Source organism: Glandiceps talaboti, chromosome 20 (genome assembly GCF_964340395.1).
Source record: "Glandiceps talaboti chromosome 20, keGlaTala1.1, whole genome shotgun sequence".
Classification (NCBI taxonomy): Eukaryota; Metazoa; Hemichordata; class Enteropneusta; family Spengelidae; genus Glandiceps; species Glandiceps talaboti.
The window spans coordinates 4350117-4374139 of NC_135568.1; the positions used below are offsets into that span (position 1 = coordinate 4350117).

At 37.5% G+C, this 24023-nt stretch overlaps 2 protein-coding genes and 1 pseudogene across 5 annotated transcripts; 2 read left to right on the top strand and 1 right to left on the bottom strand.

Moving 5' to 3' along the window:
• Positions 1-558: 558 nt before the first annotated feature.
• LOC144450746 (nuclear receptor subfamily 4 group A member 2-like) lies at positions 559-14466 on the top strand. Of its 4 annotated transcripts, XM_078141447.1 has the most exons (8): positions 585-738; positions 6909-7048; positions 8056-9422; positions 10032-10161; positions 10422-10585; positions 10855-11066; positions 11318-11496; positions 11854-14466. In XM_078141447.1, the coding sequence occupies exons 2-8, from the start codon at positions 7021-7023 to the stop codon at positions 12108-12110; spliced, it is 2337 nt and encodes a 778-aa protein (XP_077997573.1). In that variant the 5' UTR covers positions 585-738; positions 6909-7020; the 3' UTR covers positions 12111-14466. The 4 variants fall into 4 exon arrangements, with proteins under 4 accessions (XP_077997571.1, XP_077997572.1, XP_077997573.1 ...); XM_078141445.1 differs by lacking the exon at positions 6909-7048 and having other exon boundaries at positions 559-754; XM_078141446.1 differs by lacking the exon at positions 6909-7048 and having other exon boundaries at positions 579-738.
• Positions 14467-15656: 1190 nt separating this feature from the next.
• LOC144450986 (cytochrome c pseudogene) lies at positions 15657-16004 on the bottom strand (annotated as a pseudogene).
• A 407-nt stretch (positions 16005-16411) lies between these two features.
• Positions 16412-22584, top strand: LOC144450672 (syntaxin-17-like). Its single transcript, XM_078141325.1, has 6 exons — positions 16412-16974; positions 18302-18367; positions 18962-19151; positions 19880-20100; positions 20480-20566; positions 21178-22584. Exons 1-6 carry the CDS (start codon positions 16810-16812, stop codon positions 21442-21444), a joined length of 996 nt encoding a protein of 331 aa, XP_077997451.1. The 5' UTR covers positions 16412-16809; the 3' UTR covers positions 21445-22584.
• The last annotated feature ends 1439 nt before the right edge of the window (positions 22585-24023 follow it).

The following is a 24023-nucleotide window of genomic DNA, read 5'->3' on the forward strand; positions in this document are numbered from 1 at the left end:
AAATCACGAACCCAAAATACCGCCAGATGTTTCTATATTTGGTAATGTTGGAAATAAATTTGGCTACATAGAATACTTCCGACGGTATTAGGCCATAACGGTTCATAAACAATAACAGTTTAACGTGTCAAATCAATAGTCAGTCTATATTTAGATCATGTGTCTACGCACACGAAGATTAGGTTGTGCGTAATGCATTAAAACATGGCGCACTTGAGGACAATGCGAAAATTAATCTGGGCAACGATCAGGTTACGAATTACCCCTTCTGATTGGTCCAAATGATGTCAAGACGTCACAAATGTATGTAAATAGCATGTTAATACATTCTTTATTTGTTCTCGTCAAGTGAATAAATTACTAGTACTGTCGTGAATTGCATACTGTGACGTCACCATTCGACAAGGTACACTTCTGACGACACTCGAATGGTCACCAACCGTGGTGATATCAATTATAATGGCGTGTTCTGATTGGCCCATGCTAATTTCCCGGAATGTATGACGAAAATGCAGATTTTTGTGACGTATGAGCGTTGTTCGCCAGACCCGCCAAGGGAAATACACAAATACGATGTATTGGAGTAAATTATTCCAGTTTAGCCAGTCGGCACTCGCAGCGAACTCGTGTCTCACTCAATGCGGCATTTGTGGAAGGATCTTAGGGTGGACTTGTCGCAGGATTTTCGGTCAAACTACGCCTTGCATAGCGAGAAAGTGGAACGCACAAAAGGAACCGGTAGGCAATAGCATATGTATGTGTGTATGTGTATAGCACAGGCCAGGGTATACTATAGTAAGCTTAATATTGGCATAGTTCAACATGTATGATATCCTACGAGTAGTCTTTATCTTACGCGTGCCGCTTCCTTTTTTAAAAAAATAAGTAAGGCAAGCTAGAATTTATATGAAAACAAAGGCCATTATAGTGAATGATATATAATGATATATATTATCGTCTTGTTTACGTGGGTTAAATTCAAGTTTACTTGGTGCTTGCATGTCATACGTTAAGTAGCCCAGATCGGCGGCCTGACTACTTTGACTTAGGTCCAGGACTTGTAGGAAACGTTACTCAAAACTTTCGAAGGCGGAGTCTTTTAACTTTTATTCATTATTTATTTATTTATTTTGGATTTTGGACATGAAGAAAAGTGTTTCTTATATCCAGGCCATTAAATGATTTGAAATTCCGACAAGCGAACTCAGAAGTTTGTCCCCACGTCTTGTAACTCTATAGGAACGTCACATCACATCAGCTGACGTGCGCAGAGAAAATGTTGTCGCTGCCCAAGCATTTTCATTTTATTCTTTGTGATTAGAAATACTACTTGCCTATCAACATCGAGCTGTGAAACTATGTCCCAATGTCTTGGGAGATATTTGTTGGGCATTTGTGCGTACTCGTAGTGGTAAGTGAATCCACGCATACCCGTGCCACTATCGCGAAGTCTTTACGCTCTTCGTTCAATAACCTTAAGGTTGATAGCGACTTCAGCGCTTCAAAGTGTGTCCCACTGTAGCCTCAATATATAACAGGTTTTTTTGTTGTTATCTCAAAAATACGCAAAATCGAAACAGTAATGTTGATATATATTTTTTGATAAAAATAACCTTGTGGTTTGGGTCTGCGCTGTTTCAATGTTACAAGCACGTAGGTCAAAACGCACCGCCATAGTAGTAGTAGGCTTAGCTACGTAGACGAACATACACGATTTCAAGTTATGGTATTGACCGTGCTATACTTATCGTTTTGGCCATACACTGTGGTTTACCTTTGCTTGCCTTGTTGTTATTATCATTGTTACTATTATTATTATCATGATGATGATGATTAATGTTGCTGTTGTTGTTGTTGTTGTTGTTGTTGTTGTTGTTGTTGTTGTTGTTGTTATACATGTTCTTGGCCTTTTCATACAATAACGCACAGACCGCCCAACCAAAGGTGGGCATGTAACTAGTTCCATCATCTCAACTGATACGGTTGATTATTCAACGTAACATACATTGTGAACATTCACCAAAAGGGAAGAATGAAAAAGTGGCGTTACGTTTTTTGTAGGAGGTCACTTATGAATGAGAGAGAGAGAGAGAGAGAGAGAGAGAGAGAGAGAGAGAGAGAGAGAGAGAGAGAGAGAGAGAGAGAGAGAGAGAGAGAGAGAGAGAGAGAGAGAGAGAGAGAGAGATGCTTTGTTATGTTGTGTTATGTTATATTGCACGTAGATCTGTGTATCAATGGCACAAGGTAGGTGCATGCTGAAATACTTTGGAAAATTACTTTCTTCTGCTAATGTATTCGAATGGTTACGAAACCATATGAAGTCATCATTGCGTTTGTTGCCATGGCAAACGAACTGATGTAAACAATGCCACGTGTTTCTAAAATAGAAACCATTTGTCAATGACATGACAGGACACATTTATGACGAGTGTAGTGATAAAAAGGCTGCACGGAGAGCGTACGTGCATCGTAAAGTACTGCCAGATAACTTCAAAAACCAATTCAGTCAAGTACCATAAAATAGTCACCAGGCAACAATGGTTTATCTGATAATGATACTCAATGATGCTTTATGATTAGAACGTTCGTCTGTTTTAGGCGAGTCTTTATACTGAGTTGAGGGAAAGATTTAAAATATACCAACATTATATTTACTTAGTAATATATTCTATTAGTTTTGAAAACGTTACTCCTTAAAATGGTTTATACAGTTGAAGTTCGTCTAACTCTTGCAAGTGCATCAATCGTCGGATTGATTCTCCAAGTTTAGGTTTAACAGACTAGGCAATAGTAGATATTTTACGTTGGTGGGTTTTTTGTCAATCCTCAACGTATTGACTGCAGTCCAAGGGCATAAACCAAAAACAGTTACAGTAAAAAGAGAGTTTCCGTATTAGGCCGACTACACCATAAGTTTGCTCGTGATCGGAATGATGTTTTCTGGGTGTAGCTCGAATCCACACCATATCTATGACCGTTAATGTCACTATTAACTTGAGTGAATACTGCTTTATTTTGGAATATTTATTTTGCTGCTGTTTGTTTATAACAGTGTCAACGCGTAGGAAAATATGGATGACCTTAGATCAAATCAGGTCACACTAGGGTCATAGGTCAAATATCGAAAGGATCGTTCTGCCATCGTGTATAGCATTGTCAAACCATTCGACAATCTAATGTCCAGAAAAAATATTTCTTAAGATATTGTCTTATTTCATGCAAGATCATTAGTCATGATTTATTTATACTGTTGGAAAAAAATAAAATGACATATATCGTGAGACTCAGAGAAATGCGAAACTTTTAGAAGGGAACTGTGTGCAGCCGTCGATACTTTTTTGTGAATAGGTATGTCGTTACGGTTATTAGGCTACGTAATACAAAACTATTCTTTTCGACATCTGTATCGAACTTATTTACTTGTGATTGTAAATGAATGACGTAATTGTTTTTTAAAAAGCAACAAGTCAAAGTTTTATGAACACAACAGCGTATTTAGAGAGAGACAGACAGACAGACAGACAGACAGACAGACAGACAGACAGACAGACAGACAGACAGACAGACAGACAGACAGACAGACAGACAGATAGACAGACAGATAGATAGATAGATAGACAGACAGACAGAGAGAGGCAGAGGGCCAGAGGCAGAAACACAGATACAGTTTCCTTGTCAAAGTACCTGACACAGTAGTTGTCAGATCAACCCTTAGGCAACCACTTCAAACTTGTTAATTTCCACTCGCATTTATTGAGTTAATGTGGACGTCGGTAAATCGAAGACACTCCAGAGATTAACCCTGAGTCATTCTGTTGTTTTCTAAACTTCTGACTTAATAAATATTTGGAAACAATACTCGAACATTAGTAGTCATTTTCGACAATGACAAACACGTCAAAACTAAGGTTTGGTTTCCATACACCATATCCCATCGTTGCCGAACACAGGATCTTAACTTGAAATCTACATCGCGTTGAGTTTTTTGTTTCAACGTGTTCGTATTTTATTTCCTCTACTGTGTGCTTTAACACACGCATAGTAATGGATTCGTGTAGACGTGTTCGATTTTAAAAATGAATTTGCTGTGGCGCTAAAAAACATATCTTGTTTCGTCACTATAGTAATGCTTTTTTGACCAAGTCAGAATTCATTTCCCTCAATGGAAGGACAACATGACTTCATTGATGAGTATGAAATGTTGTTAAATATTTTGAGAGAGAATGAAGGTTGGTGTTTTCAAAATTGTCAGTTTTCTTATTTTTTAAAAAAAAGAAGAAGTATTTGTGCCCGAATACTTGAGGAATCGCGCATCAAAATTTAGATGGTGGAGTTAGAGGGTTTTCTCTTCTCTCCAACTGCGCCATTATATTTGTAATATATATGGAAAGCTATAGTCTAAGTCAACATCTCAAAACAGCTACAGTGACTAGTATGGACATTTACTTTATTTGCAAAGTTAGTCAAGTTACTATACGTGTAGTCGTCTCTCTCTCTCTCTCTTTCTCTCTCTCTCTCTCTCTCTCTCTCTCTCTCTCTCTCTCTCTCTCTCTCTCTCTCTCTCCAACTCATAAATAAAATTTATTCTACGACAACAATTGAATTTCCATCAAAACGAGGCGTCGACGCTAAACACGATGAAACTGACAAGTTTGATCTTGTTGATTACAAATACTAGTGTGTTGATTTCAAGGTATAAGACAGGTGTGCGTGTCATTGGGCCACTATATTTGAAGCAAACGTGTTTGAAATCTTTCACAGAAGGCCAAAGATGTTGTCATTTCTGTGAAATTCACCAGTCTGACGAGATTCAGCTCTTCGTTTTCGTTGCATGGAAGTGTCGATAACAACTCTGCAGCTCTCGTCTTGCTTTGCATCTCGTTTCAGCCCAGTGTTACCATCAGTTATCAGGTGTGCGGCCCACGTTTTGTCACACGGTGATGTTAAGAACATGAAAATGCGATTTGAAAGTGACACATTTGTGAGCTCACTTGGATACTTTTCACTGCACATTTACATACTCAACGTTTTAGTTGACTTCACTGCCTTGATGCGGTACAGTGCGCCTTGAACTAGCATATATTCCCAGAAGTCATGTCGCACAACGTTTTCTAACACTCTGTGAACTTTTCTTTTCGATTTTATCACTCATTTCACATAAACCGCTGGGAAATAAGTGTTTCAACTGCTGTTCAAGATGTTTTGGTTCAAAGTGTTTTTGTTATCACAAGAAATGAGTATGTTTATATGACTATATCTACGCTATCAATATTAGTCATACACGTAGCTATTTGCGATGAAATATATATCTGATGACATGCCATGGTATCATTTTTCTCGCTTTCGAATCACTGTAGCGTAAAACAGCGAGGCCTATGGTAAATATGATTTCTCCACTGTCTGTACAAATAACCTTCGGTGACAAGTCCCCAAATATAAAATCTTAATAATGATTCGTGTACCTCCGACACATATGCTTCGACTCCCTCCTCAGAATGGTTTGATCGAGAGTTAACCCCGAAGGGAGAGAACGCTTACGAGTGTATTATAATCATTGGGAAAAACGCTGTATGAAGCTTACGCATTTCAGCCTACGTTAGCGGGTAGGCAGTTATGACGTATGTGGTCCATTCATATTATCTATGTATTATGTATGTTCATACGATCATCGTCAAACTGCGAATGCCTGCTGACGTGCTATTTTCATTTGCCCTTATATAGAAATCGCAGTTTGTTGCTCACTGCCTTTGACGCAGTAGCGGGTTAATTCGAGAGATGGTTATTGTTTTCTCGCCATATGAATGCCCAATTTAATACCAGGACAACTAAACTGCACAACGCGATGCTCGATATAGGTAACTCACAGTGGTTGCCTCACCATGCCAGTGATCAAATTAACTACAAAACTCTAAAATTATATCTCTAAGAAAGCCTTTGTTTTGCGCAGAGTGAGGTTTTCCTTGGAGAGACTTGGATAACATTTTTCGTTTCTTAAAAAAAACCTAGGATGGAATACACCGTAACTCCGAATGTCAATTAATTTGACACAATCATGTATGTATTAGTTCTACTAATATTAATAATATAACACGTGTTGATGCAACATGTGTAAATGTATTTTGCCATATGCTAATAAACTGGTGGAACTGCAGTTGCACGTAAATTTATCCGTTTGTCTATTTTCAATTCGTCTTGCTTTGAGATTCGTAAATTCCAGGCTCAAGTCCTTTACAGATGAAGATTAACAACCCTGTTTCCATGGAAATAAAAATTAAACGTGAGCATTCATAGCACAAGGGAGGCGATTTTAATCAAAATCTCTTAATTATTCGCATTGTTCCAAATCTGCTGATTATATTAATTTTCTTCATGGCCGTTTTGTGGTTAAATGTCTTTACCTTGCGTGTTGAAATGGTCAAATAAAAAGTGAGAAGGTATACTGATAGATCATTTGGACTGTTTTGGTAAAAGATTTCCTCTGGGCGCCCTACATTTAAAAGGTTGAACTTAAGGACGTCTTAATTTGTTCATTAGTATTCGTGACGTCATACGGTTGGACGGACTTACAATTGATCAATTTCGGCGAAAGAATTGACGACTTTCAGCTTGTATTAATTGTGTAGCCAATTCCGTGTTTGCCCCACCTCCTCAACATATGCCGCAGTTACTTTGCTCTAAACGCCCATTCCTTAGTAAGTCCAAAAATGGTGTTTTGATGAAGCACAAAGTCGTTTTATATCGAACATGACAATGTCACCTTGCGATCGTAGTCATCTAGTATTTCCAATGCGGCCATTTTCTGTTTTATTCTGCTTTAGTCGTCGCCTTGACACGGCTTCGAATCGACAAAAATCAAAGCTAAACTCATCGCATACCCAATATTATGCTTTTATATTTTTGATTTTTAGGTCGAGTACTTGTTTACTGTTGTGGCATTGAAAAGGAGGCCACTTGAGCTGCGTCGTTCCTTATTTAGACGCTACCTAAATAACACCGAGGGATGTCCCTACTCGGCTTGCCATGTTTCGATTAGACCATTACGGAACAGGTACTGACGAACGTGTTCCTAGATAATGTTGATATCATGTGCACAAACGCGGTGTAAAATACCTTGAAATCACGGTTATACGATAGGGCATTTATCTCCTGTAACGAATGTTGTGTCCATTGAAACGGTAACGTGAGAGCGAAAACACATAGTAGGGAAGAAATGAACGTGAAATCTTCTTTCAAAATTCACCAATCCCGCCCCCTTTCAATCTCACTTTTTCTGTTGCGCTTCAACCCCATACGGGAATTACGGCCAACCTGCTTACTGCAAACTACTGACGTAGGAATACCGCCATAAAATGTTTAATTTTAGAGTTGCTGACGCACAGCAACGGTTATATTTGTCATCCTACGCATTCGCTATGCCGCTATGATGTCAGAGCAGCGACAGTAAGATAAAAATAGGGGCTAATCACAACACTCTATTGGATATTGATCGCCACCAATATTAATATTCAAAATAGGCTGTTCAATGAATGGAAATGCTTGGCGTCTCTGCCGCACTCGGCTTCAGAACAGAGTTCGTACGCAATCACCTTAGACGTTGGTTTCGATATCCCCGTGTACGCAGCTAAATTCTGTTCGCTGCTTTGTTGAAAAGGACTGGCGAAGAGTGCGTGTAATTTTTTTTGGTACATGTTTGATTTCATTGTAATGTGTGTTGTCGTGAATATCAATTTGTTTTCATGATTCTTCTTGCCTTTGAAAGTTTACTTATAGCATTGAGATGCATTGTATATGATATGATTGTGCTAAACTCGTTTTCTGTTGGAGTCACTCTTTTACATTTTTTAAGCAAATAATCGGTGCGTACTTTTCGGATTCCATTCTCAAGGCCATTGCTTATATTTCTTAATTAGCAGGGACTATATTTATTCGCGTTTTAAAAATTAGTCTTACAACCTCATATCTTCATCACCGTAAAATATGATGGTTTCGGTGATCAAAACTATCATGTATACCTGTTTACTAATATATAAATATCTTTTTTCGTGCACCTTTCAGGTACAATCAACCTTTCGACGGATACTCCCGCTCGATGCAGCTCTGTCGGTAGCTCGGTCAGCAGCCCAGCGCAGCCGAGCACACCTCAATCACAACTTAGTGTAACCACAGCAACTCAACATCATCCGAGTCCAGAGGATAATACTTCCGTACGAACAACAGCGCCCTCTAACGAAGACAAATCTTCTATGCCTACTTTGCCGTCAAGTACTGATACCATGGCAACCGCAATGGAATATGGTTACCAGGGAAGCTACATGGCAGGTATGCTACCAAGTTTCCAAGAAACTTATGGAGAATCTGTGTTCAGGCAGACAGAATTCGCTGAGCCCAATTATGGTGAATTTTTTGGATCTTACGAGCAAAGTGGACAGTCCCAAGATGAAGGGTCATTTGAGTTGCCATCGTTACAAGAAGCAACGCCTTGTGCTGTCTATAGCTATAAACCATCATCTAAAACACCGCCGTCGACTCCAGGGCCACAACAAAGTGGATACAAATATAGTCCGAAACCAAGTCAAACGCCTCCAACAACACCGTCGTATGGACAACAACAGGGTTTCCAATATAGTCCGAAACCAAGCCCGCACAGCCCATCGTCAACTCAATCATACGGTAGCACACAGCATCAACAGAGCTATCAGTACAGCCCCAAACCAACGCCTCAAAGTCCTTCTTCTGGAACGTCTTCATACGTTAGCAGTCAGCAGGGTTATCCGTATAGTCCGAAGACCAATCCACACAGTCCACCAAGTACGCCATCAGCGTATAGTACCGGGAGTCAATCTGGTTTCCAGTTTGCTCCTATCAGAAAAGATGCAACATCACCGTTCAGCAGTCAACAGGGGTCCGTCACAAGGCTTCAGCACAGTCCAATTACGCCTACTTCAACGTCGTATGGCGCATATGGAGGTCTGGAATCTCACGGTGGCCACGTAGACCCGTATGAGGCTGAACCTCAAGAATGCCATTGGAGTGAACGACACAACCAAGGGGAGATCGACCCACGCTTACACAGTCCCCGAACTTCCGAAAGCCACACCAGTTATACACATATCGATACCAAACTTGGGCAATACAGCCCAACTAGTGGTTATCCGATGCATAGTCCAATGCAGGGATCGCCATCACCTGGACTCCCAATGCACCCAATTTGTCAGGGCCAGCCTATGTTTCACGGCACTTTTACCATGGCGAGTACATTACCACTTCTACAGTCAGGGATAATGAAAGACATGACACCACTGCCGTCTACATCTCACAGATCGTCACCTGGACAAGAAGGGACATGCGCAGTATGTGGTGACAGTGCAGCCTGTCAGCATTATGGTGTACGAACCTGTGAAGGATGCAAAGGCTTCTTTAAGGTAAGGCAATAATTTGTTTACTTGATCGAATTGAACAACAACAACAACAACAACAACAACAACAACAACAAAAATAACAACCACAACAACAACTACTACTACTACTACTACTACTACTACTACTTACTACTACTACTACTACTACTACTACAACTACTACTACTACTACTACTACTACTACTACTACTACTACTACTACTACTACTACTACTACTACTACTACTACTACTACTACTACTACTACTACTACTACTACGTATAAATTATATCGTGGATGCGAATGCAACATATACCACCAAGGTACATTTGAGGGCTCCAACGCTAGAGGAACTGTGGTTACCATCATACATACAAAGTTTTACCAAGTGCAGTTATAAAATGGAAGCTGGCCCCTTAATAGATGGCAAATTCAAACTGATAGACGAATAAGAAATAACGCACATGTTACAGATTTAATAGACAATGAGATTTAGTTCTAAGAGAGATGATTTACTACTGTGAATTATTTTACTACTGTAGGCTTTACCAGAGACGAATGAGTTGTATTTTTAAAAACATCACAAACTGATAGGACTTCAACTCAACCACTTTTCTTATTTTCATTCACAGCGAACTGTTCAGAAGAATGCAAAATACGTTTGTTTAGCCAATAAGAACTGCCCCGTCGACAAGAGAAGACGGAACCGGTGTCAATTCTGTCGATTCCAGAAATGCCTAGCAGTTGGCATGGTCAAAGAAGGTGAATATGGCGTGTTATCAATGAGATTTTATTGTTTTGTAATGACAGTGTGATGAGGTATAGAGTTGTATCGTCTGGTGTTAGATGACGACCACAAAGTTGTAAATTAAGGTGTCAATTTACACAACTCACTTCTTAAAGTGAAAAATAATCTCAGCAATTTTAGTAATAGAATGTTACAATCGGCAATTTTTTTTAAAGAGTAGATGTTTGTCTTGAAAGAAATCAAGTCTTACTCGTTCTTTCCCTCTTTACAACAGTTGTGAGAACTGATGAACTGAAAGGTCGTAGAGGGCGTTTACCATCTAAACCTAGGAGTCCTCAGGAACCATCACCACCGTCGCCTCCCGTTAGCCTTATTACTGCACTCGTAAGAGCACACGTAGACGCTTCTCCAGCAAAACCAAGTCTCAACTACTCACACGTAAGTCATATATATTTATTGTTACTATTATTGTTGTTGCTGTTGCTGTTATTGTTGATGACGATGATGTTTTTGTTTCATTGTTTACGATATTGACTTTTCCTTATACCGAATGCGACCAATGTTTAGATCAAGAAACCCTAATTTGTGCGCAATCCAATGTAAGTAAAGAAAAACAAAAGACTGAGAAACTATTGTCGTTGGTGGCGCTATGCACTCTAGTGCTTTCCTCACTAACAATACGCTCTGCTCCCTTTACTACTTTCTAGTTTGAGTTACCAGACACAAGCGGTAGCGTTGAGTCTAAGCTAAATGACGAGGAACAGGTTCAACAGTTCTATGACAATCTACTGCAGTCCATTGATGTCATCAAATCTTGGGCACAGAAAATTCCCGGATGGAGTGATTTATGTGAAGAAGATCAAGAACTGTTGTTCCAGTCTGCTTGCATTGAACTGTTCGTTTTAAGGCTAGCTTACAGGTACGTTGTGACAAGTTCTTTGTCTTCTTATGGAAAGAGTAAATTGATGGTGGTGGTGGTGGTGGTGGTGGTGGTGGTGGTGGTGGTGGTGGTGATGGTGATGATGATGATGATGATGGTGATGATGATGATGATGATGATGATGATGATGGTGATGATGATGATGATGATGATGATGATGATGATGAATATTGTGATTCGGTGAATCTTTACCGACAGTGAAATAACAAGTTGTCACCAATTATTTATAGGTGTAATCCTGGCGATGAAAGACTTGCTTTCTGTAATGGCGTCGTACTCCATAAACAACAATGTAGCCGTGGATTTGGTGAATGGCTAGAGCAAGTCGTCAAATTTTCAGCCCATATACAAAGCATGGACATCGATATCTCATCGTTTTCCTGTCTTGCAGCACTAGTGCTTGTAACAGGTGAGTTTCTGTTGTTTTCATGTCTTCTCATAGTGCACGCAATGCTGTAATAACTCAATGCCGGGCTCTGTAGCGTAGGGTTAACTACAGCGCCATCAACGATGAATCTGCTCTCATTCTAGTCTCAAGACATGTTTACTAGTATTTTCCTGCAAACGGCAATATGTGTTAGTTTTGTCGGTAGCGTATCTACAACAACGTGTTTTTTGTAATCGATAAAATTCAAGGTTAGATAGAAAAACTGGATAGAAATTCTCCTATATTGAAAATTGGTCTTTATTAGCTGACTTGATGAATCACTTTCAAAATTAATTAACTGTGTATTAATTATTATCACATTTATTTTTTTCTCTTCAGAACGCCATGGGTTAAAAGATACAAAGAAAGTTGCGGACATCCAAAGCAAGGTTATCAGCTCACTCCGTGACCACATCACTTACAACCCTGTCGCACATAACCGCCATAACTACCTTTCCAAACTACTGCTGAAAATTCCCGATCTACGCACGCTCAGTAAACAGGGTCTTCAGCGGCTGTACTACCTGAAACTAGAAAACGTAGTGGCAGCGCCACCACTCGTCGAAAAGATGTTCGAACCACATTTACCATACTAAAGCAACCGAGTTCGTTTGTTGAATTAGCAGTTTTTTGTTGTTTTTTTGGAAATGATACACGTAATTTGATTAACCAATGCTATCACTTCTGTCAACGCTTGCTTTTATTGTCTCTGAAATAGTCTTTTTCTTCCACTCTCTTTTAAAAGCTAGTTGTCTAACTCATCATTGTTTCCACATCAAATCTACCTTGTTTCCATGACAACCATTTACCTCCATTGACATATATTCTTAAAGAACACAGCGACTTTTGACAAGTTTAGAAGCACATATTGGTGACAATCTTTCGGCTAACTTTCTTAAATATTCGTGCCAGTCACATTAAGAGTTTTCTAAAGTTGGACTCGGTCCCACCATTTAATATCATTGAATGACACTAACACAATTCCTTCACGTGACAATCACGTGACACGCCAGGTAAATATTGGTACTTTCGACGCGTCTTGCTTCGATTTAAGGTGCATTTATAAGTTTGAAGTTTTATTATGTCGTTTGTTTGAAAGAGTTGTGATTTTTACACTGCCAGCTGCTGAGACGTTATACATTTATGATAAACTGCTTTCATACCGAGTCGGTACTATTTGATAACGTGCAATATTTCTAAACTTGCCTTGTGTTATTAACGGTGGTCATGACAACCCAAGTGTAACTTTGTAACCTCTGCAGGTAGATACTGTTTTTGATATGTGTGATATTTGAAATATATGTGAAGATTTATATGGGTTTATGTGAAGATTTATAAGGGGTCTGTGGGGGTATGTGAACATTTTGACGTCATACAGTGATGTAATCACCAAGTATTTTTGTTAACTTTTTTTTTTCAAACAAGGAGAGCTCGTGCAAAATTTTGTTTTTAATCAAAAAATCCTGTCTTTTAATTGCATCGTATTGAACGTAGTATAATATATGTTGTGAGAAATGTTACGATTAGTAAATTTTACCATTGTTAGTAATTTAAAGAAAAACACTTTAAAATGAAGAAAACTAGAACTCCTAGCTGGCTTTTAGGTTTTAGATTTTAAAAAACCCAAACGAACGGTTCGCGACTATGATATGCAAATTAAGTTGCAGAGCGATCCTGATTTCTGATGATAGACAGTTAATTTATGACGTCACCATATCATGTTTTGTTTGTGAGTTATTGTTGACAATCAACAAACCAGACAACGTAATCATATTATCAACTCCGAGCAATATTTGCTGGAAAATCAAATATTGACGAAAGTACAACTCATTGGCTTCTGTTCGCCAAAATCACAAGAGCGCAAAAGAGATATTTTTTTTCAATGGCCTCATAATACTCAGTAACTTAAAGGTTCCTAAGCCATTTCGGCTTTTAAACTTTGTAACCTAAGGGTCCTTACAACTTGAAAACTTCATAACTCTAAAGGTTAGAAGCCGCCTTCAAAACTGATTAGCTAGTGATATTTTCTACAGATCTTCATAAACGTCAAGTACATTTTTTACTATATCGAAAACACTTGTGTGATGTTGTGTCTAAAATGTGACTTTTATCATTTCCCATTCAATTTGTACGTTTTGATGGATTGTTCGTGTTGTCGTTACGACTCCCTAGAAGGGAAAACCTTACATTTCATTGGTTATTTGTCAACGGCGTAGGGGATCATCTTTGAGAAGGGCGTCTTTGATTGGTTCATAGTTCTTGATATTAATACTAACTTTGGTAGGGATGGAATCGTAGTTGTGGTTTTCATACGGTGGACAATTTTTTACATGAGAAAAATGGTGAACTTTGTACAAATTTGCATCAATACTGACAATTTTCTTTCTCTTTTTTACTTTTTATACTGATGTCTCAAACTTGCGGAATTGATACGAAGGAAAGTAACGAATGAACTTCATTGGTGTACATTTTTCAATGTTTCGTTTACAAACTGAAATTTCTATATGTCGTTTGGATTTCTATGTGTACGTCTCAAACATTTCATAGTGTATTATTTTTAACCTTTCTTTTCAGCATAATTTGACATTTGAGTGTTTGAATATGTGATCTAAAAATGTCACGACAGTTTCACTTTTGATGTACGTTTTTTGATATGTATTGTTAGGTGTCATTATTTGTCACGTGTTCGAGACTAACCAATCAGAGTCGATTGGTATATTTCAAAAATTTATTTGAATTTTTTAATGTATTTTGACATTGTATCAATATTTGTATGTTTTGATGGGTGCTACGGTTCAAAGTTCAAAGTTCATGTAAGTACCATTGTGTCAAGTGTACCTTTCCCGTGTCTTATTGTTCTACTGCTTTTGCAAAAGCTATTATTTAATATGCGGCAATATTCCATTTTTTTATGAAAAAGATGAAAATAAAAGATCAACAGTATCTTCGAAATGTAAATAGTGTGGTTTTTTTCTTTACAATTCACCCCACCCCACATTTCCTACACTTTGCTGTGGACAAGCATAAGTCCACTGACTAGCAATGAATACACTGAATTCACAAAGAAATGAAGAAACAATGACCATATCATTAAACTTTGAACATGACAATAAGGTTGAAATCAGAAATGAAATGAAATTAGTGTTTATACTAATGAGAGCAAAAATCAATTTAAAAAGTGCATACACATGACTTTATCTTCATTTCCTTGGAACAAATGAAATAAGAAGTCCAATATTCAAAGGCAGTCGACATTCTTAACCTTAAACTAAGGTTTTCTTATGTACGTACGTCTTAATTTCATGTCTTGAGAATAGATTACAACTTAACTACATATACCAAGTAAACCGTCCGAGTTTCTCAACGTCTCCCACTGGCAACTTTAGAAATATTGCGACATTCGTCCAACGACCCTTCTCGAATTCTCTCCGAGATGCATTGTGAACAAGCCAAAACTTTAACAACAACAATCCCCCCCCCCCTGAAACTTCATCGTGGTATTCCGAGTATAGTGGTTGCAGACACTTTTCCAGTTTGTCGATAACACAATTAATCGAGTGATGTCATAATATAGGGTATGTAAGCTTATACCTAACCACTAGATTTATTCATATACAACTCTGGGTACATATTATCACGATTATTTATCTCCCAAATACAATGCAAATCAGATCACTAAACAAACAAGACGTCAACTGTTATAAGTTCGCGATAAATCACATCCCTGACACATTTATGAGTAAAAATATAATGTAATAACATCATAACAGGAAAGGTGAGAACGTCTCTTGTGTGTACCTGTTTACGATCCAAGCCGTGTCCTCGATTTCAATGAACCCTGGAAGGTTAATACGAACGGTGATGACCTCGAAAAACTCAGTGAGGTTAGCAGATATACAAAGACGGCAAACACGTCAACAGAAGCTTGTTATAGTTCAGCATTTGAGTATTCGCTGTATTTTAACTTCTAGTGAATAGTATAATTACATAGAAAAGATACATCATCACTGCATGGCTGTTTATCGTTTAAAATAGTAAAATAAATTTTTCTTGATATTGAAGAAATATAATTAATATGCAACGTATATCTCTATTAAAAAGAAATACACATGTCTGGCTTATTGAATGCCATGAATCATCTTTCATTTTTTGGTCATTTCTATCAGATATGCGATAAGATCTATGCGGTCTTGTTTGACGGGCAAAGGTTTGAAGAATAACTTCGTCCCCGGCACGTAGCTCTTCGGATCCGCCAAATATTCATCCATTGTTTTCTCGGTCCATGTCACGTTCTTGTCTATCCAGCGATCAAGATCCCGGTACTGGAATCCTTCAAGTGTTCCCGCTTTACGATTGAAGAGGTTTTGGAGATTTGGTCCAAATTTATGTTTCCCGCCCTTTTCAATGGTGTGACAATGGGCACATTCACGGAGAAAGACCTCTTTGCCTTTCATGGGGTCACCCAAGGGTGCAGACTGTTTTTGTCCCATAACTGCAACAAAATAGCTCTTCCGTTGACGCAGGTCGTCCTCAAATTCTCTTCTGCTATCCCTATTGGCACCAAGAACCCGTATTCAACGGAGAAATGACTTTGTTATACTTTGTTGCTTACTGAATGTATATAACCCTCCAGATCACACGACGTCCCAGATCAGCGTCACCTTAGGTGACCTTTCTGACTATCTCCTGGGGTCATGACCTTAGTGTCAACAAAAATGTGTTGCTTAGAATTGTCTACAAACGTCCCCTTAGTGTATATGTTTTCCATAAAAAGCAATTAAGCCACTTTACTTACTTCTTGAATTGCAAATTGTAATATTACTTTCGGTTTGTAGAATAGTAGTACAGCCACTCAAGTTCCCACAATGCAACAGTCACCTGAGCGCCTGCGTAGCAGAGGACATTTTGAGTACTTCCGTGTTTACAACGTCCCAAAACAAGTTCACGGTTTTGATACTTTTTGGGTGTTTTGGTGCACAGCTACTTCCATTAGTAAGACTAACAATCGTAGTATATTCTAACCACCAGTGTGGGAATAAGATCAAGGAAGTGAAAACAGACGGCTGCGACATTTACGATAGTCGTAATTTATTGCGAGCGTATGAGTCTTACCGCGTATCGGTGGTGGCTGTGACTGTTATCTCATGACGAAGATCCGCGAGGTCAAGCGTGACGCAACTGTGAAAACAACATCGAAAACGAAAGAAGTGTAAACCATTGTGATGTCCAGTGAAAGATCACACCTTTCGTTTCCATAGCGGTTTATTTCTGTCACTAGAACATTATTTATTTGTCATGGCAACATTTGAATATAGTGGCAGTCCCAAAATAACTCACGAAGACGACGATATGCCAAAACAACCAATCAAACGGCTGGAACATGCGATTCGCATGTTTACAAAGGTGGCCATTCCCACCGACCTGGAGAGGCTATCCCAACACAGGCACAATATAGAAAAGGTAACGATAAAGAAATATTTCGTATGATCATATCTGTTGTTTTTAAATGTATTCAGGTATATTAATTATAAATGGCTCATATGTACAATGTCTTTTATGTAGTAAAGTCGAATATCTAATCCATATTCTAAGTCAAAACCTGTTGCTGAAGACAGAGCCAATGTTATCGTTTATATAAATCAGGTGTGTGCTGCGGGAGGGGGGGGGGGCTGACCCGCTAACTTCGTACCTGAGTGAAAAACGATTGACAATATACATTTTGGGTGAGCGACTACAAACACATTCCTGTACATGCATTGAAATTGTGTATACATTGATATTGTTCAAGACAGCAGTGTAAGTTATTTATATTACTAAAGACTAAAAGTTGTAAACTTGTATGTCCTTCAATTTCAACTGCTTACAAAGCAAGGTAACACTATCAAAACAGATTTTGTGTATAACCAAGACAGTGTTCAGTTTGTTAAAAAATACAGACATCACATACAAGAATGCCATTATATCATTATGTTTAAGACTTCACTTTCATATTGAAAGAAGAATATGGTGTCTTCATAACAGAAATTGGACACATGCAGAACAGAATTTACTCATTGCAGATTATTCAAATCAAGTTTATGCTAGGGAGTCTTAATTCTAACTATCTGCCTATCACTAATCTAGTCACAACTCCTTAGCTTGAATGTAATTTGTAAATGTATATCTGTTGATCATACTTGATCTTCCTCTCTATTCTGTCTATGAACAAACCAAATCACAAAACAAACTTTTTGAGTTAATAGGGCTAATTAGGTGGTGTAGTTTGTCCACTAAATTTTAAGATGGCTTACTCGAGCATCTTGGTTTCATTATATATTAGGTCTGACCATAGACAGTGGAGCTATGGTCTGACCACCCAATAAGCCATTTTTCATCTCGCGGCAGATCTCATGAGATCCCACATGAGCCATTGCATCCATAGCAACCACTTGAGGGTGGTCAAGCTGAAAGTGTCAAATGTTTAGCAACACTATTGTTCTCAATGTCATCACACATGGCCACTGCGAAAGCTTGACTGCAATCACAAGTTTGACAGTCGTTGTTGTTAGGCATATTTGCATATCTTGTGATATCTGCATTGAGACGTAAAATCCTATATTCTGTTTCCTGGAAACAAAGAGTACTAATTTACATAAGTGTAATTCTGATATGCAAATATCCCACAACTGTATCATTATTTCATGGGGAAAACACACTCTTTTTGTATTGGGTAATTGTGTTTCTCAACAGATAACTTGTCATGATATCAGTGTGATATTTGATGTTTTGTTATTTCATTTCATACCAGTATCAGAGGCTACAAGAATGGGAGAAACTAAATGTAGAGTTAATCAATGCAAGTCGTACAGTTCAGGTAAGTACACAACACATGTACATATCATCTGATTGACTGCACTTACTTATGCTTTCAACTGACAGTATGACCACAGAGAATATTACAAGTTATTGTACAAATACCCCACTAGTAGTCAAATATTTCGAGGCTCTGTTATATAGTGTCTACTAGTTTAGTCTAGTAATGCTATGACAAAACTCCATGACGTATTAGTGTGGGTGTGTATACTCTGAATATGTATGCAAGTACTTTTGATGTTCTCTGTAACAGTGCAAGGGTACACATATCCCTGAGTACCCACACTGGCAATCACATGTCCTGTGGTTTTGCTGTTATTACATGTTTATTCAAACAGTAAAATATCTGTAAAAATCATTTTGATATAATGCGATCAAGCAATTTCGTGCATAAGATATGAATGCATACTCATTTACATACTCATTTGCATACCATTTACATTCCATTTACATACTCATTTGCATACATTTACATACAGGTATACAATGATGTTACAGGAAAACTAGACATTTATTGTCAAGTCAATAGAAAACCTGTGTATTCTTTGTATGTTTAAATACAATCACCTTGAATTTGTTTATTTTGTTACCATAGCAACTCAAGGCAAATGTACGTGAGATGGAAAAAACAAGAAATCAGATACGAGAAGAAGATTTGGAGAGATTTGATGAAAGAATTCAAGGAATAAAAGAGGAAGCCATTGCTGCTGTTATGAATTTTATTGATTTACATGGTAACGATGACCAGCCTTTTAGTTATATTGCATCACCTGATGAAACAGATGGTGAGTTTTGAGAAATTGTTGCTATGATGATGGAGATCATGTGAACCCTTTATGTAGCTCTAGATCAGCCACATAACTGTTTTTGCTCTCTACCTTTTATAAACTCAACATTCGCCTTTAACTTAGGGCATTACTGTTCATGTCAATATTAAAAAGCTGATGTCAATGATTGACAGGTGTTTGGTAGCTAAAAGACTCCTATGTATTATGCTCTGTCAAAAGTTGTACCCATATGCAGACTTCAACCATTAACAATAACAGAACACTAAATCCCTCCTAACTCCTACCTGATGTAGCTGACGTACTTGTATTTAATTCTATTTCATTTCCCAATGCTTTCAATATTTTAATCATTGTTCAGCACTTTTGAATATTTTTATAACAGAAAGGACGCTATAGAAAATAAGAAATAAATAAATGTCAAATGTGTAGGAGTCAGGATGGTGTGGTGAGTGTATGAATGTAACTAAAGATATCAAGAAATTAAGTAATTTGTTAACACAAGTGACTTTGTTGCATTAACTGTCATACATGTAAATGCAAAACCATCCTGGTTGAGATTATATAAACTTGTAGGGTTGTTTTACATGTAGTTTGTGTACATAGTGCAATTAACATTCATAACTAATGTTTTAACCCTCATTTTCCCTCTGTGAACCCCTTTTACAATTATGTTTCTTTCAAAGAATACCAAGCTGATAACCATAATATGATCTATTGCTTTTCAGAACCATCATCAGAACCATCATATAATGCTTCCCAGCCTTTATTAGCAACACAACAAAGCCGTAGTCAAAGTCAAAGTCAAGGTCAAAGTCAAGGTCAATCTCAGCAGCAATTACAAGTACAACTCAGACAAGAAAGTGAGGCTAAAGAATCTTGGTATAACTTAAAAGATGACTTGGTAGAATTGAATACAATGATTCATGACTTCTCAGCAATGGTACATGTAAGTATACACTGCTTAAATTATGCAATTAGGTCATGAGTAAGGTCAGAGTTCACTGAACAAACTTGATCTTACCATATACCTTTTCAAGGGCTTCACATCAGCCCTCCTCGTGATGAGACATCAACATTTTTTGCTATTCCCTTTTTCTGATATCTCAGTTGATGTATGATAAACCTTCATACCTTCATGTTAACTTGCCTCATATGTTTTTAGAATTGGTTATTTAACATTTGTTTACTGTGATTGTGTATTTCACACACACACACACACACACACACACACACACACACACACACACACACACACACACACACACACACACATACATTTGAGCTTTAGTGATAATGAGTTACCCTGAGTGTTCTTTTTTTTTCAGGACCAGCAAGAACAGGTTGATAGCATCGTAGATAATGTAGAGAGTGCACATGGTCATGTACAACAGGGTGTATTGCATTTAGGAAAGGTAAGTTTGTAGTCGGTGTAGCAAAATAATATATATTTAAAATGTTTTCATCATAAATTTCATTTTGAATTCAATCTTGGCGTCATTTATTGCTCCAATCTAATATGTAATAGACAAACTTTAACTGAAATATTGTGTGCACATGACCAGGTGAATTTCAAAGTCAAGGTGCACACTGTGCATGCTAAAAAAATCTGTTTTGACCCATTTATGTAACAAAATAAAAGCAAAAACAGTGGCGCTATTTGAACCGCAACGTCGCTTGTTTATATAGTTATGTTAAGTATGGGATCACATACATTGTACCATGTGTACATTACACTTCTGTACCAAATTGTGATATGTCTGCCTAACTTCATGCATGCACATGTACACAGATATATCAAAACACACACACACACACACACACACACACACACATACACACACACACACACACACACACACACACACACACACACATGGCTTAATGCATATACCATTCTTAAGATCTTTTACCTTATGTACAATCCTTATTACGGTAATGATTCTAGCAATTATCAATAAATTCTAAAAAGCCCCGAAGATGTCCATCAGCTGTATACCTATTTACCTTTGTATATCAATTACAGGCTGCCAAATACAAGGCCATGATGTTTCCTGTGGCTGGTGCTATGATAGGTGGAGTTGTAGGGGGTCCTGTAGGATTACTAGCTGGTGCTAAACTAGGAATGGCCGCTGCTATAGGAGGTGGTCTCATTGGATTCACAGGTGGAAAACTTCTTAAGACCAGACAGGACAAAGTTAATGAAATAGAATTGCAAAATTTGTCTAATCATAAAAGATGGAGTTCAGCACCAGAATTAAGCTCTGAGGATTTACTACGTGACAGCAAATAGTGTTTGGTTGGATGATAGTATTGCTGCACTATAGCGCCATCTGTAGTTGAGTTCAATGAATACTTTTGTCTTTTACAATTCTTGCCTTGTACATATATGGAGCATTGTTACCTATGACAGCATTGTTAGTTTTATGTCCTACTTGTAACATGAAGGGCAAATCTCAAAACTTCAAACTTTAATGTTATAAAATACACTGCTTTATAACAGTAGTACTTTTGTGTACCTGTATTTCTTGTCTTTCTGCTGTTCTCAGTTATGTGATATTGTCCCAAAGGATTCAGACTGTTTCAATTTTTATTGTGTTATACATCAAAAATGGGTTGTTGTTTTTTATATGACTTCATGATCTTAATTTACCACAGTTGTTGATATCTTCAAAATAGGAACTTATAACAAATTTGTTAGTCAAGACAAAGGGATATATACTGTTACATTATGAATCTTTTTTCATAGATTTTTTTTCAACAATTTTTGGGGACAATGTGTAATATTTATATTTATATTTGTTCAAACTTGGAATAGAAGTGTGTGTAGTGTTAGGGGTCACCTCATGCAACTTTACATACCGGTAATGCTTGGGGGTTAAATGTTACAGCTTTACTAGTGCTAGGGGGTCACCTCATGCAACGTTACCTTTTCCTTGGGTTCAAATCTCCATGTTAGGGGGTCAAATTGCCAATTTTACTCTCTGCACTAACTGCAATTGGGACATTTTTTTTCAACAAATAACCATAGATATATTCGCTATAAATTAGTCAACTACTTATAAAAAAGACATTGTATTGGTTAAATAGTGGTCAATATTATCTGTATGTAGTGTAGTGGCAAGTTTGTGGCAATAGTTGTAACTGAAGTATCATTTTCAATCAGACAATCGTATCAAATTCATTGAAAATTCTTAAAATACCAATAATTAGACAATGTACATGTTAATCAGTGGTTGATATCATCCATAAGCAGTACAAAATTGAAAATAGCCATTGAGGGCACTGTTTTTTGGGTGCGGACCCAAAAGTTAATTTGCTTTGATTTATCATGTATGCAGAGACAAAACAAAATGTTCACCCACAGGGGATGCAATACTGTTCACTGTGTATGATATTATGAGTGAGATATTGTACCTTATAAAACATTTTTTTTTAAAAGAAGAAAAAAAGAAAACATTCCAGGTGCAGTTAGTGCATCTTTACAGATTAAGTCATACAACTATCTTATGCTAGAGGGTAAAATTATAGTACATAACACATGGCTAGGGTAGAAGCATGGTAAACATTATTAAGTTGTTTTTGGTTCTTTAAAGGGGCATGTGCTGCATTTCTACATTTTGGGGGTGGGGCTATGTGAGACGGGTGGTGGTGTGGGAAAGTGGTGGGGATATGGGAGAGGGATGGGGGTGTGGGAGAGGGTTCATGTTTGCTTCTGTACCTGTAGTATTACAGGTTACTCACTGAAGTGATTAGAGCATATATATGTGTGTCAGCTTACAAAATTCTTCAGCTATTAAGTAAATAAGGTGACTGGTAAGGTCTCAGATGATGGTATCTGTGGCAAAATAAAGATAACCACACTTTTGAAGGATCAACTTTACATAGCGCTTTTGGGTTAAATCGTACAACTTTACTCAGAGCTAGGGGGTCACCTCATGCAATTTGTCTTAGTGTTAGGGAGTCACCTCATGCAACTTTACCTAGTGCTTTAGGGTTCAATCACATAGCTTCTATGACACTATTTAGTATGCATATTCCAAAACATTGAGAAAAATACTATTGTGTCATCAACTGTGCTAACGATGCCAACAAGTGAATTGAAACACCTTAGAAGTCATGCATCAATATTAACATTATCTAGTTTAATCAAGGTTTTATGTATTTCCCACCTGAATAAAAAAATAGTTTTTAAACTCAGTTTGTGTCACTTCAAAGAGTTTCTTCAGTACAGCTAATATAGTTGATGTATTTTGTACTTTACCACCATATCAGTTTATATAGTTACTTATAATCTGTTATGAATTGTATTGTAATGTTTTCACCAGGCTGTCAGATAAATCATATGTGTTGTGTTTTAATAAATTATTTAACAAAATAAATTTGTGGCTTGTATTATGTCAATCATTGGTGTAGACTAAGGGACCATCACACAATGTCACACAAGCTCAACAAGTGAACTTTGTTCATAGGGGAGGGGGTCTGACATCAATGCGATTGTTGAACTTCATTTTCGCACTTCTAACCAAGTTTGGAAAAATGTCATGCCTTCAGTAATAAAAGCTTCTGTATTTACTTACTGAGATGTTGATAAGGTGATAAAAATGTAATTCTAATGTGAGATACAGTGCTGGGTTTACGGTAGTATTTTGATATGTTTACCATCATCTCAGTAAACAGGTTCATAAGGTTGGAACTTCATGTTTACCATCATGTTTTTACATTGCATCGATCATAGTGAGGTGACTGCTACAGTTTTCATCATAGTTTACATCCTATATAAACTTGTAATGTCACACTTGTGAACATTTATTCAGGGGGAAGGGGTTTTATCCTAACCGAACAATGTTCATTTATTGACCTTGTGCGACA

Excerpts from the sequence above, each read along its gene's own strand:
- LOC144450746 (XM_078141445.1), top strand. The coding sequence starts at position 574 with ATGTATTGGAGTAAATTATTCCAGTTTAGCCAGTCGGCACTCGCAGCG. Across the intron at positions 755-8,055 it reads ACCGGTAGGCAATAGCATAT|GTACAATCAACCTTTCGACG; the intron begins GTATGTGTGTAT and ends TGCACCTTTCAG. Across the intron at positions 9,423-10,031 it reads GATGCAAAGGCTTCTTTAAG|CGAACTGTTCAGAAGAATGC; the intron begins GTAAGGCAATAA and ends TTTCATTCACAG.
- LOC144450672 (XM_078141325.1), top strand. The coding sequence starts at position 16,810 with ATGGCAACATTTGAATATAGTGGCAGTCCCAAAATAACTCACGAAGAC. Across the intron at positions 16,975-18,301 it reads ACAGGCACAATATAGAAAAG|TATCAGAGGCTACAAGAATG; the intron begins GTAACGATAAAG and ends ATTTCATACCAG. Across the intron at positions 20,101-20,479 it reads ACTTCTCAGCAATGGTACAT|GACCAGCAAGAACAGGTTGA; the intron begins GTAAGTATACAC and ends TTTTTTTTTCAG.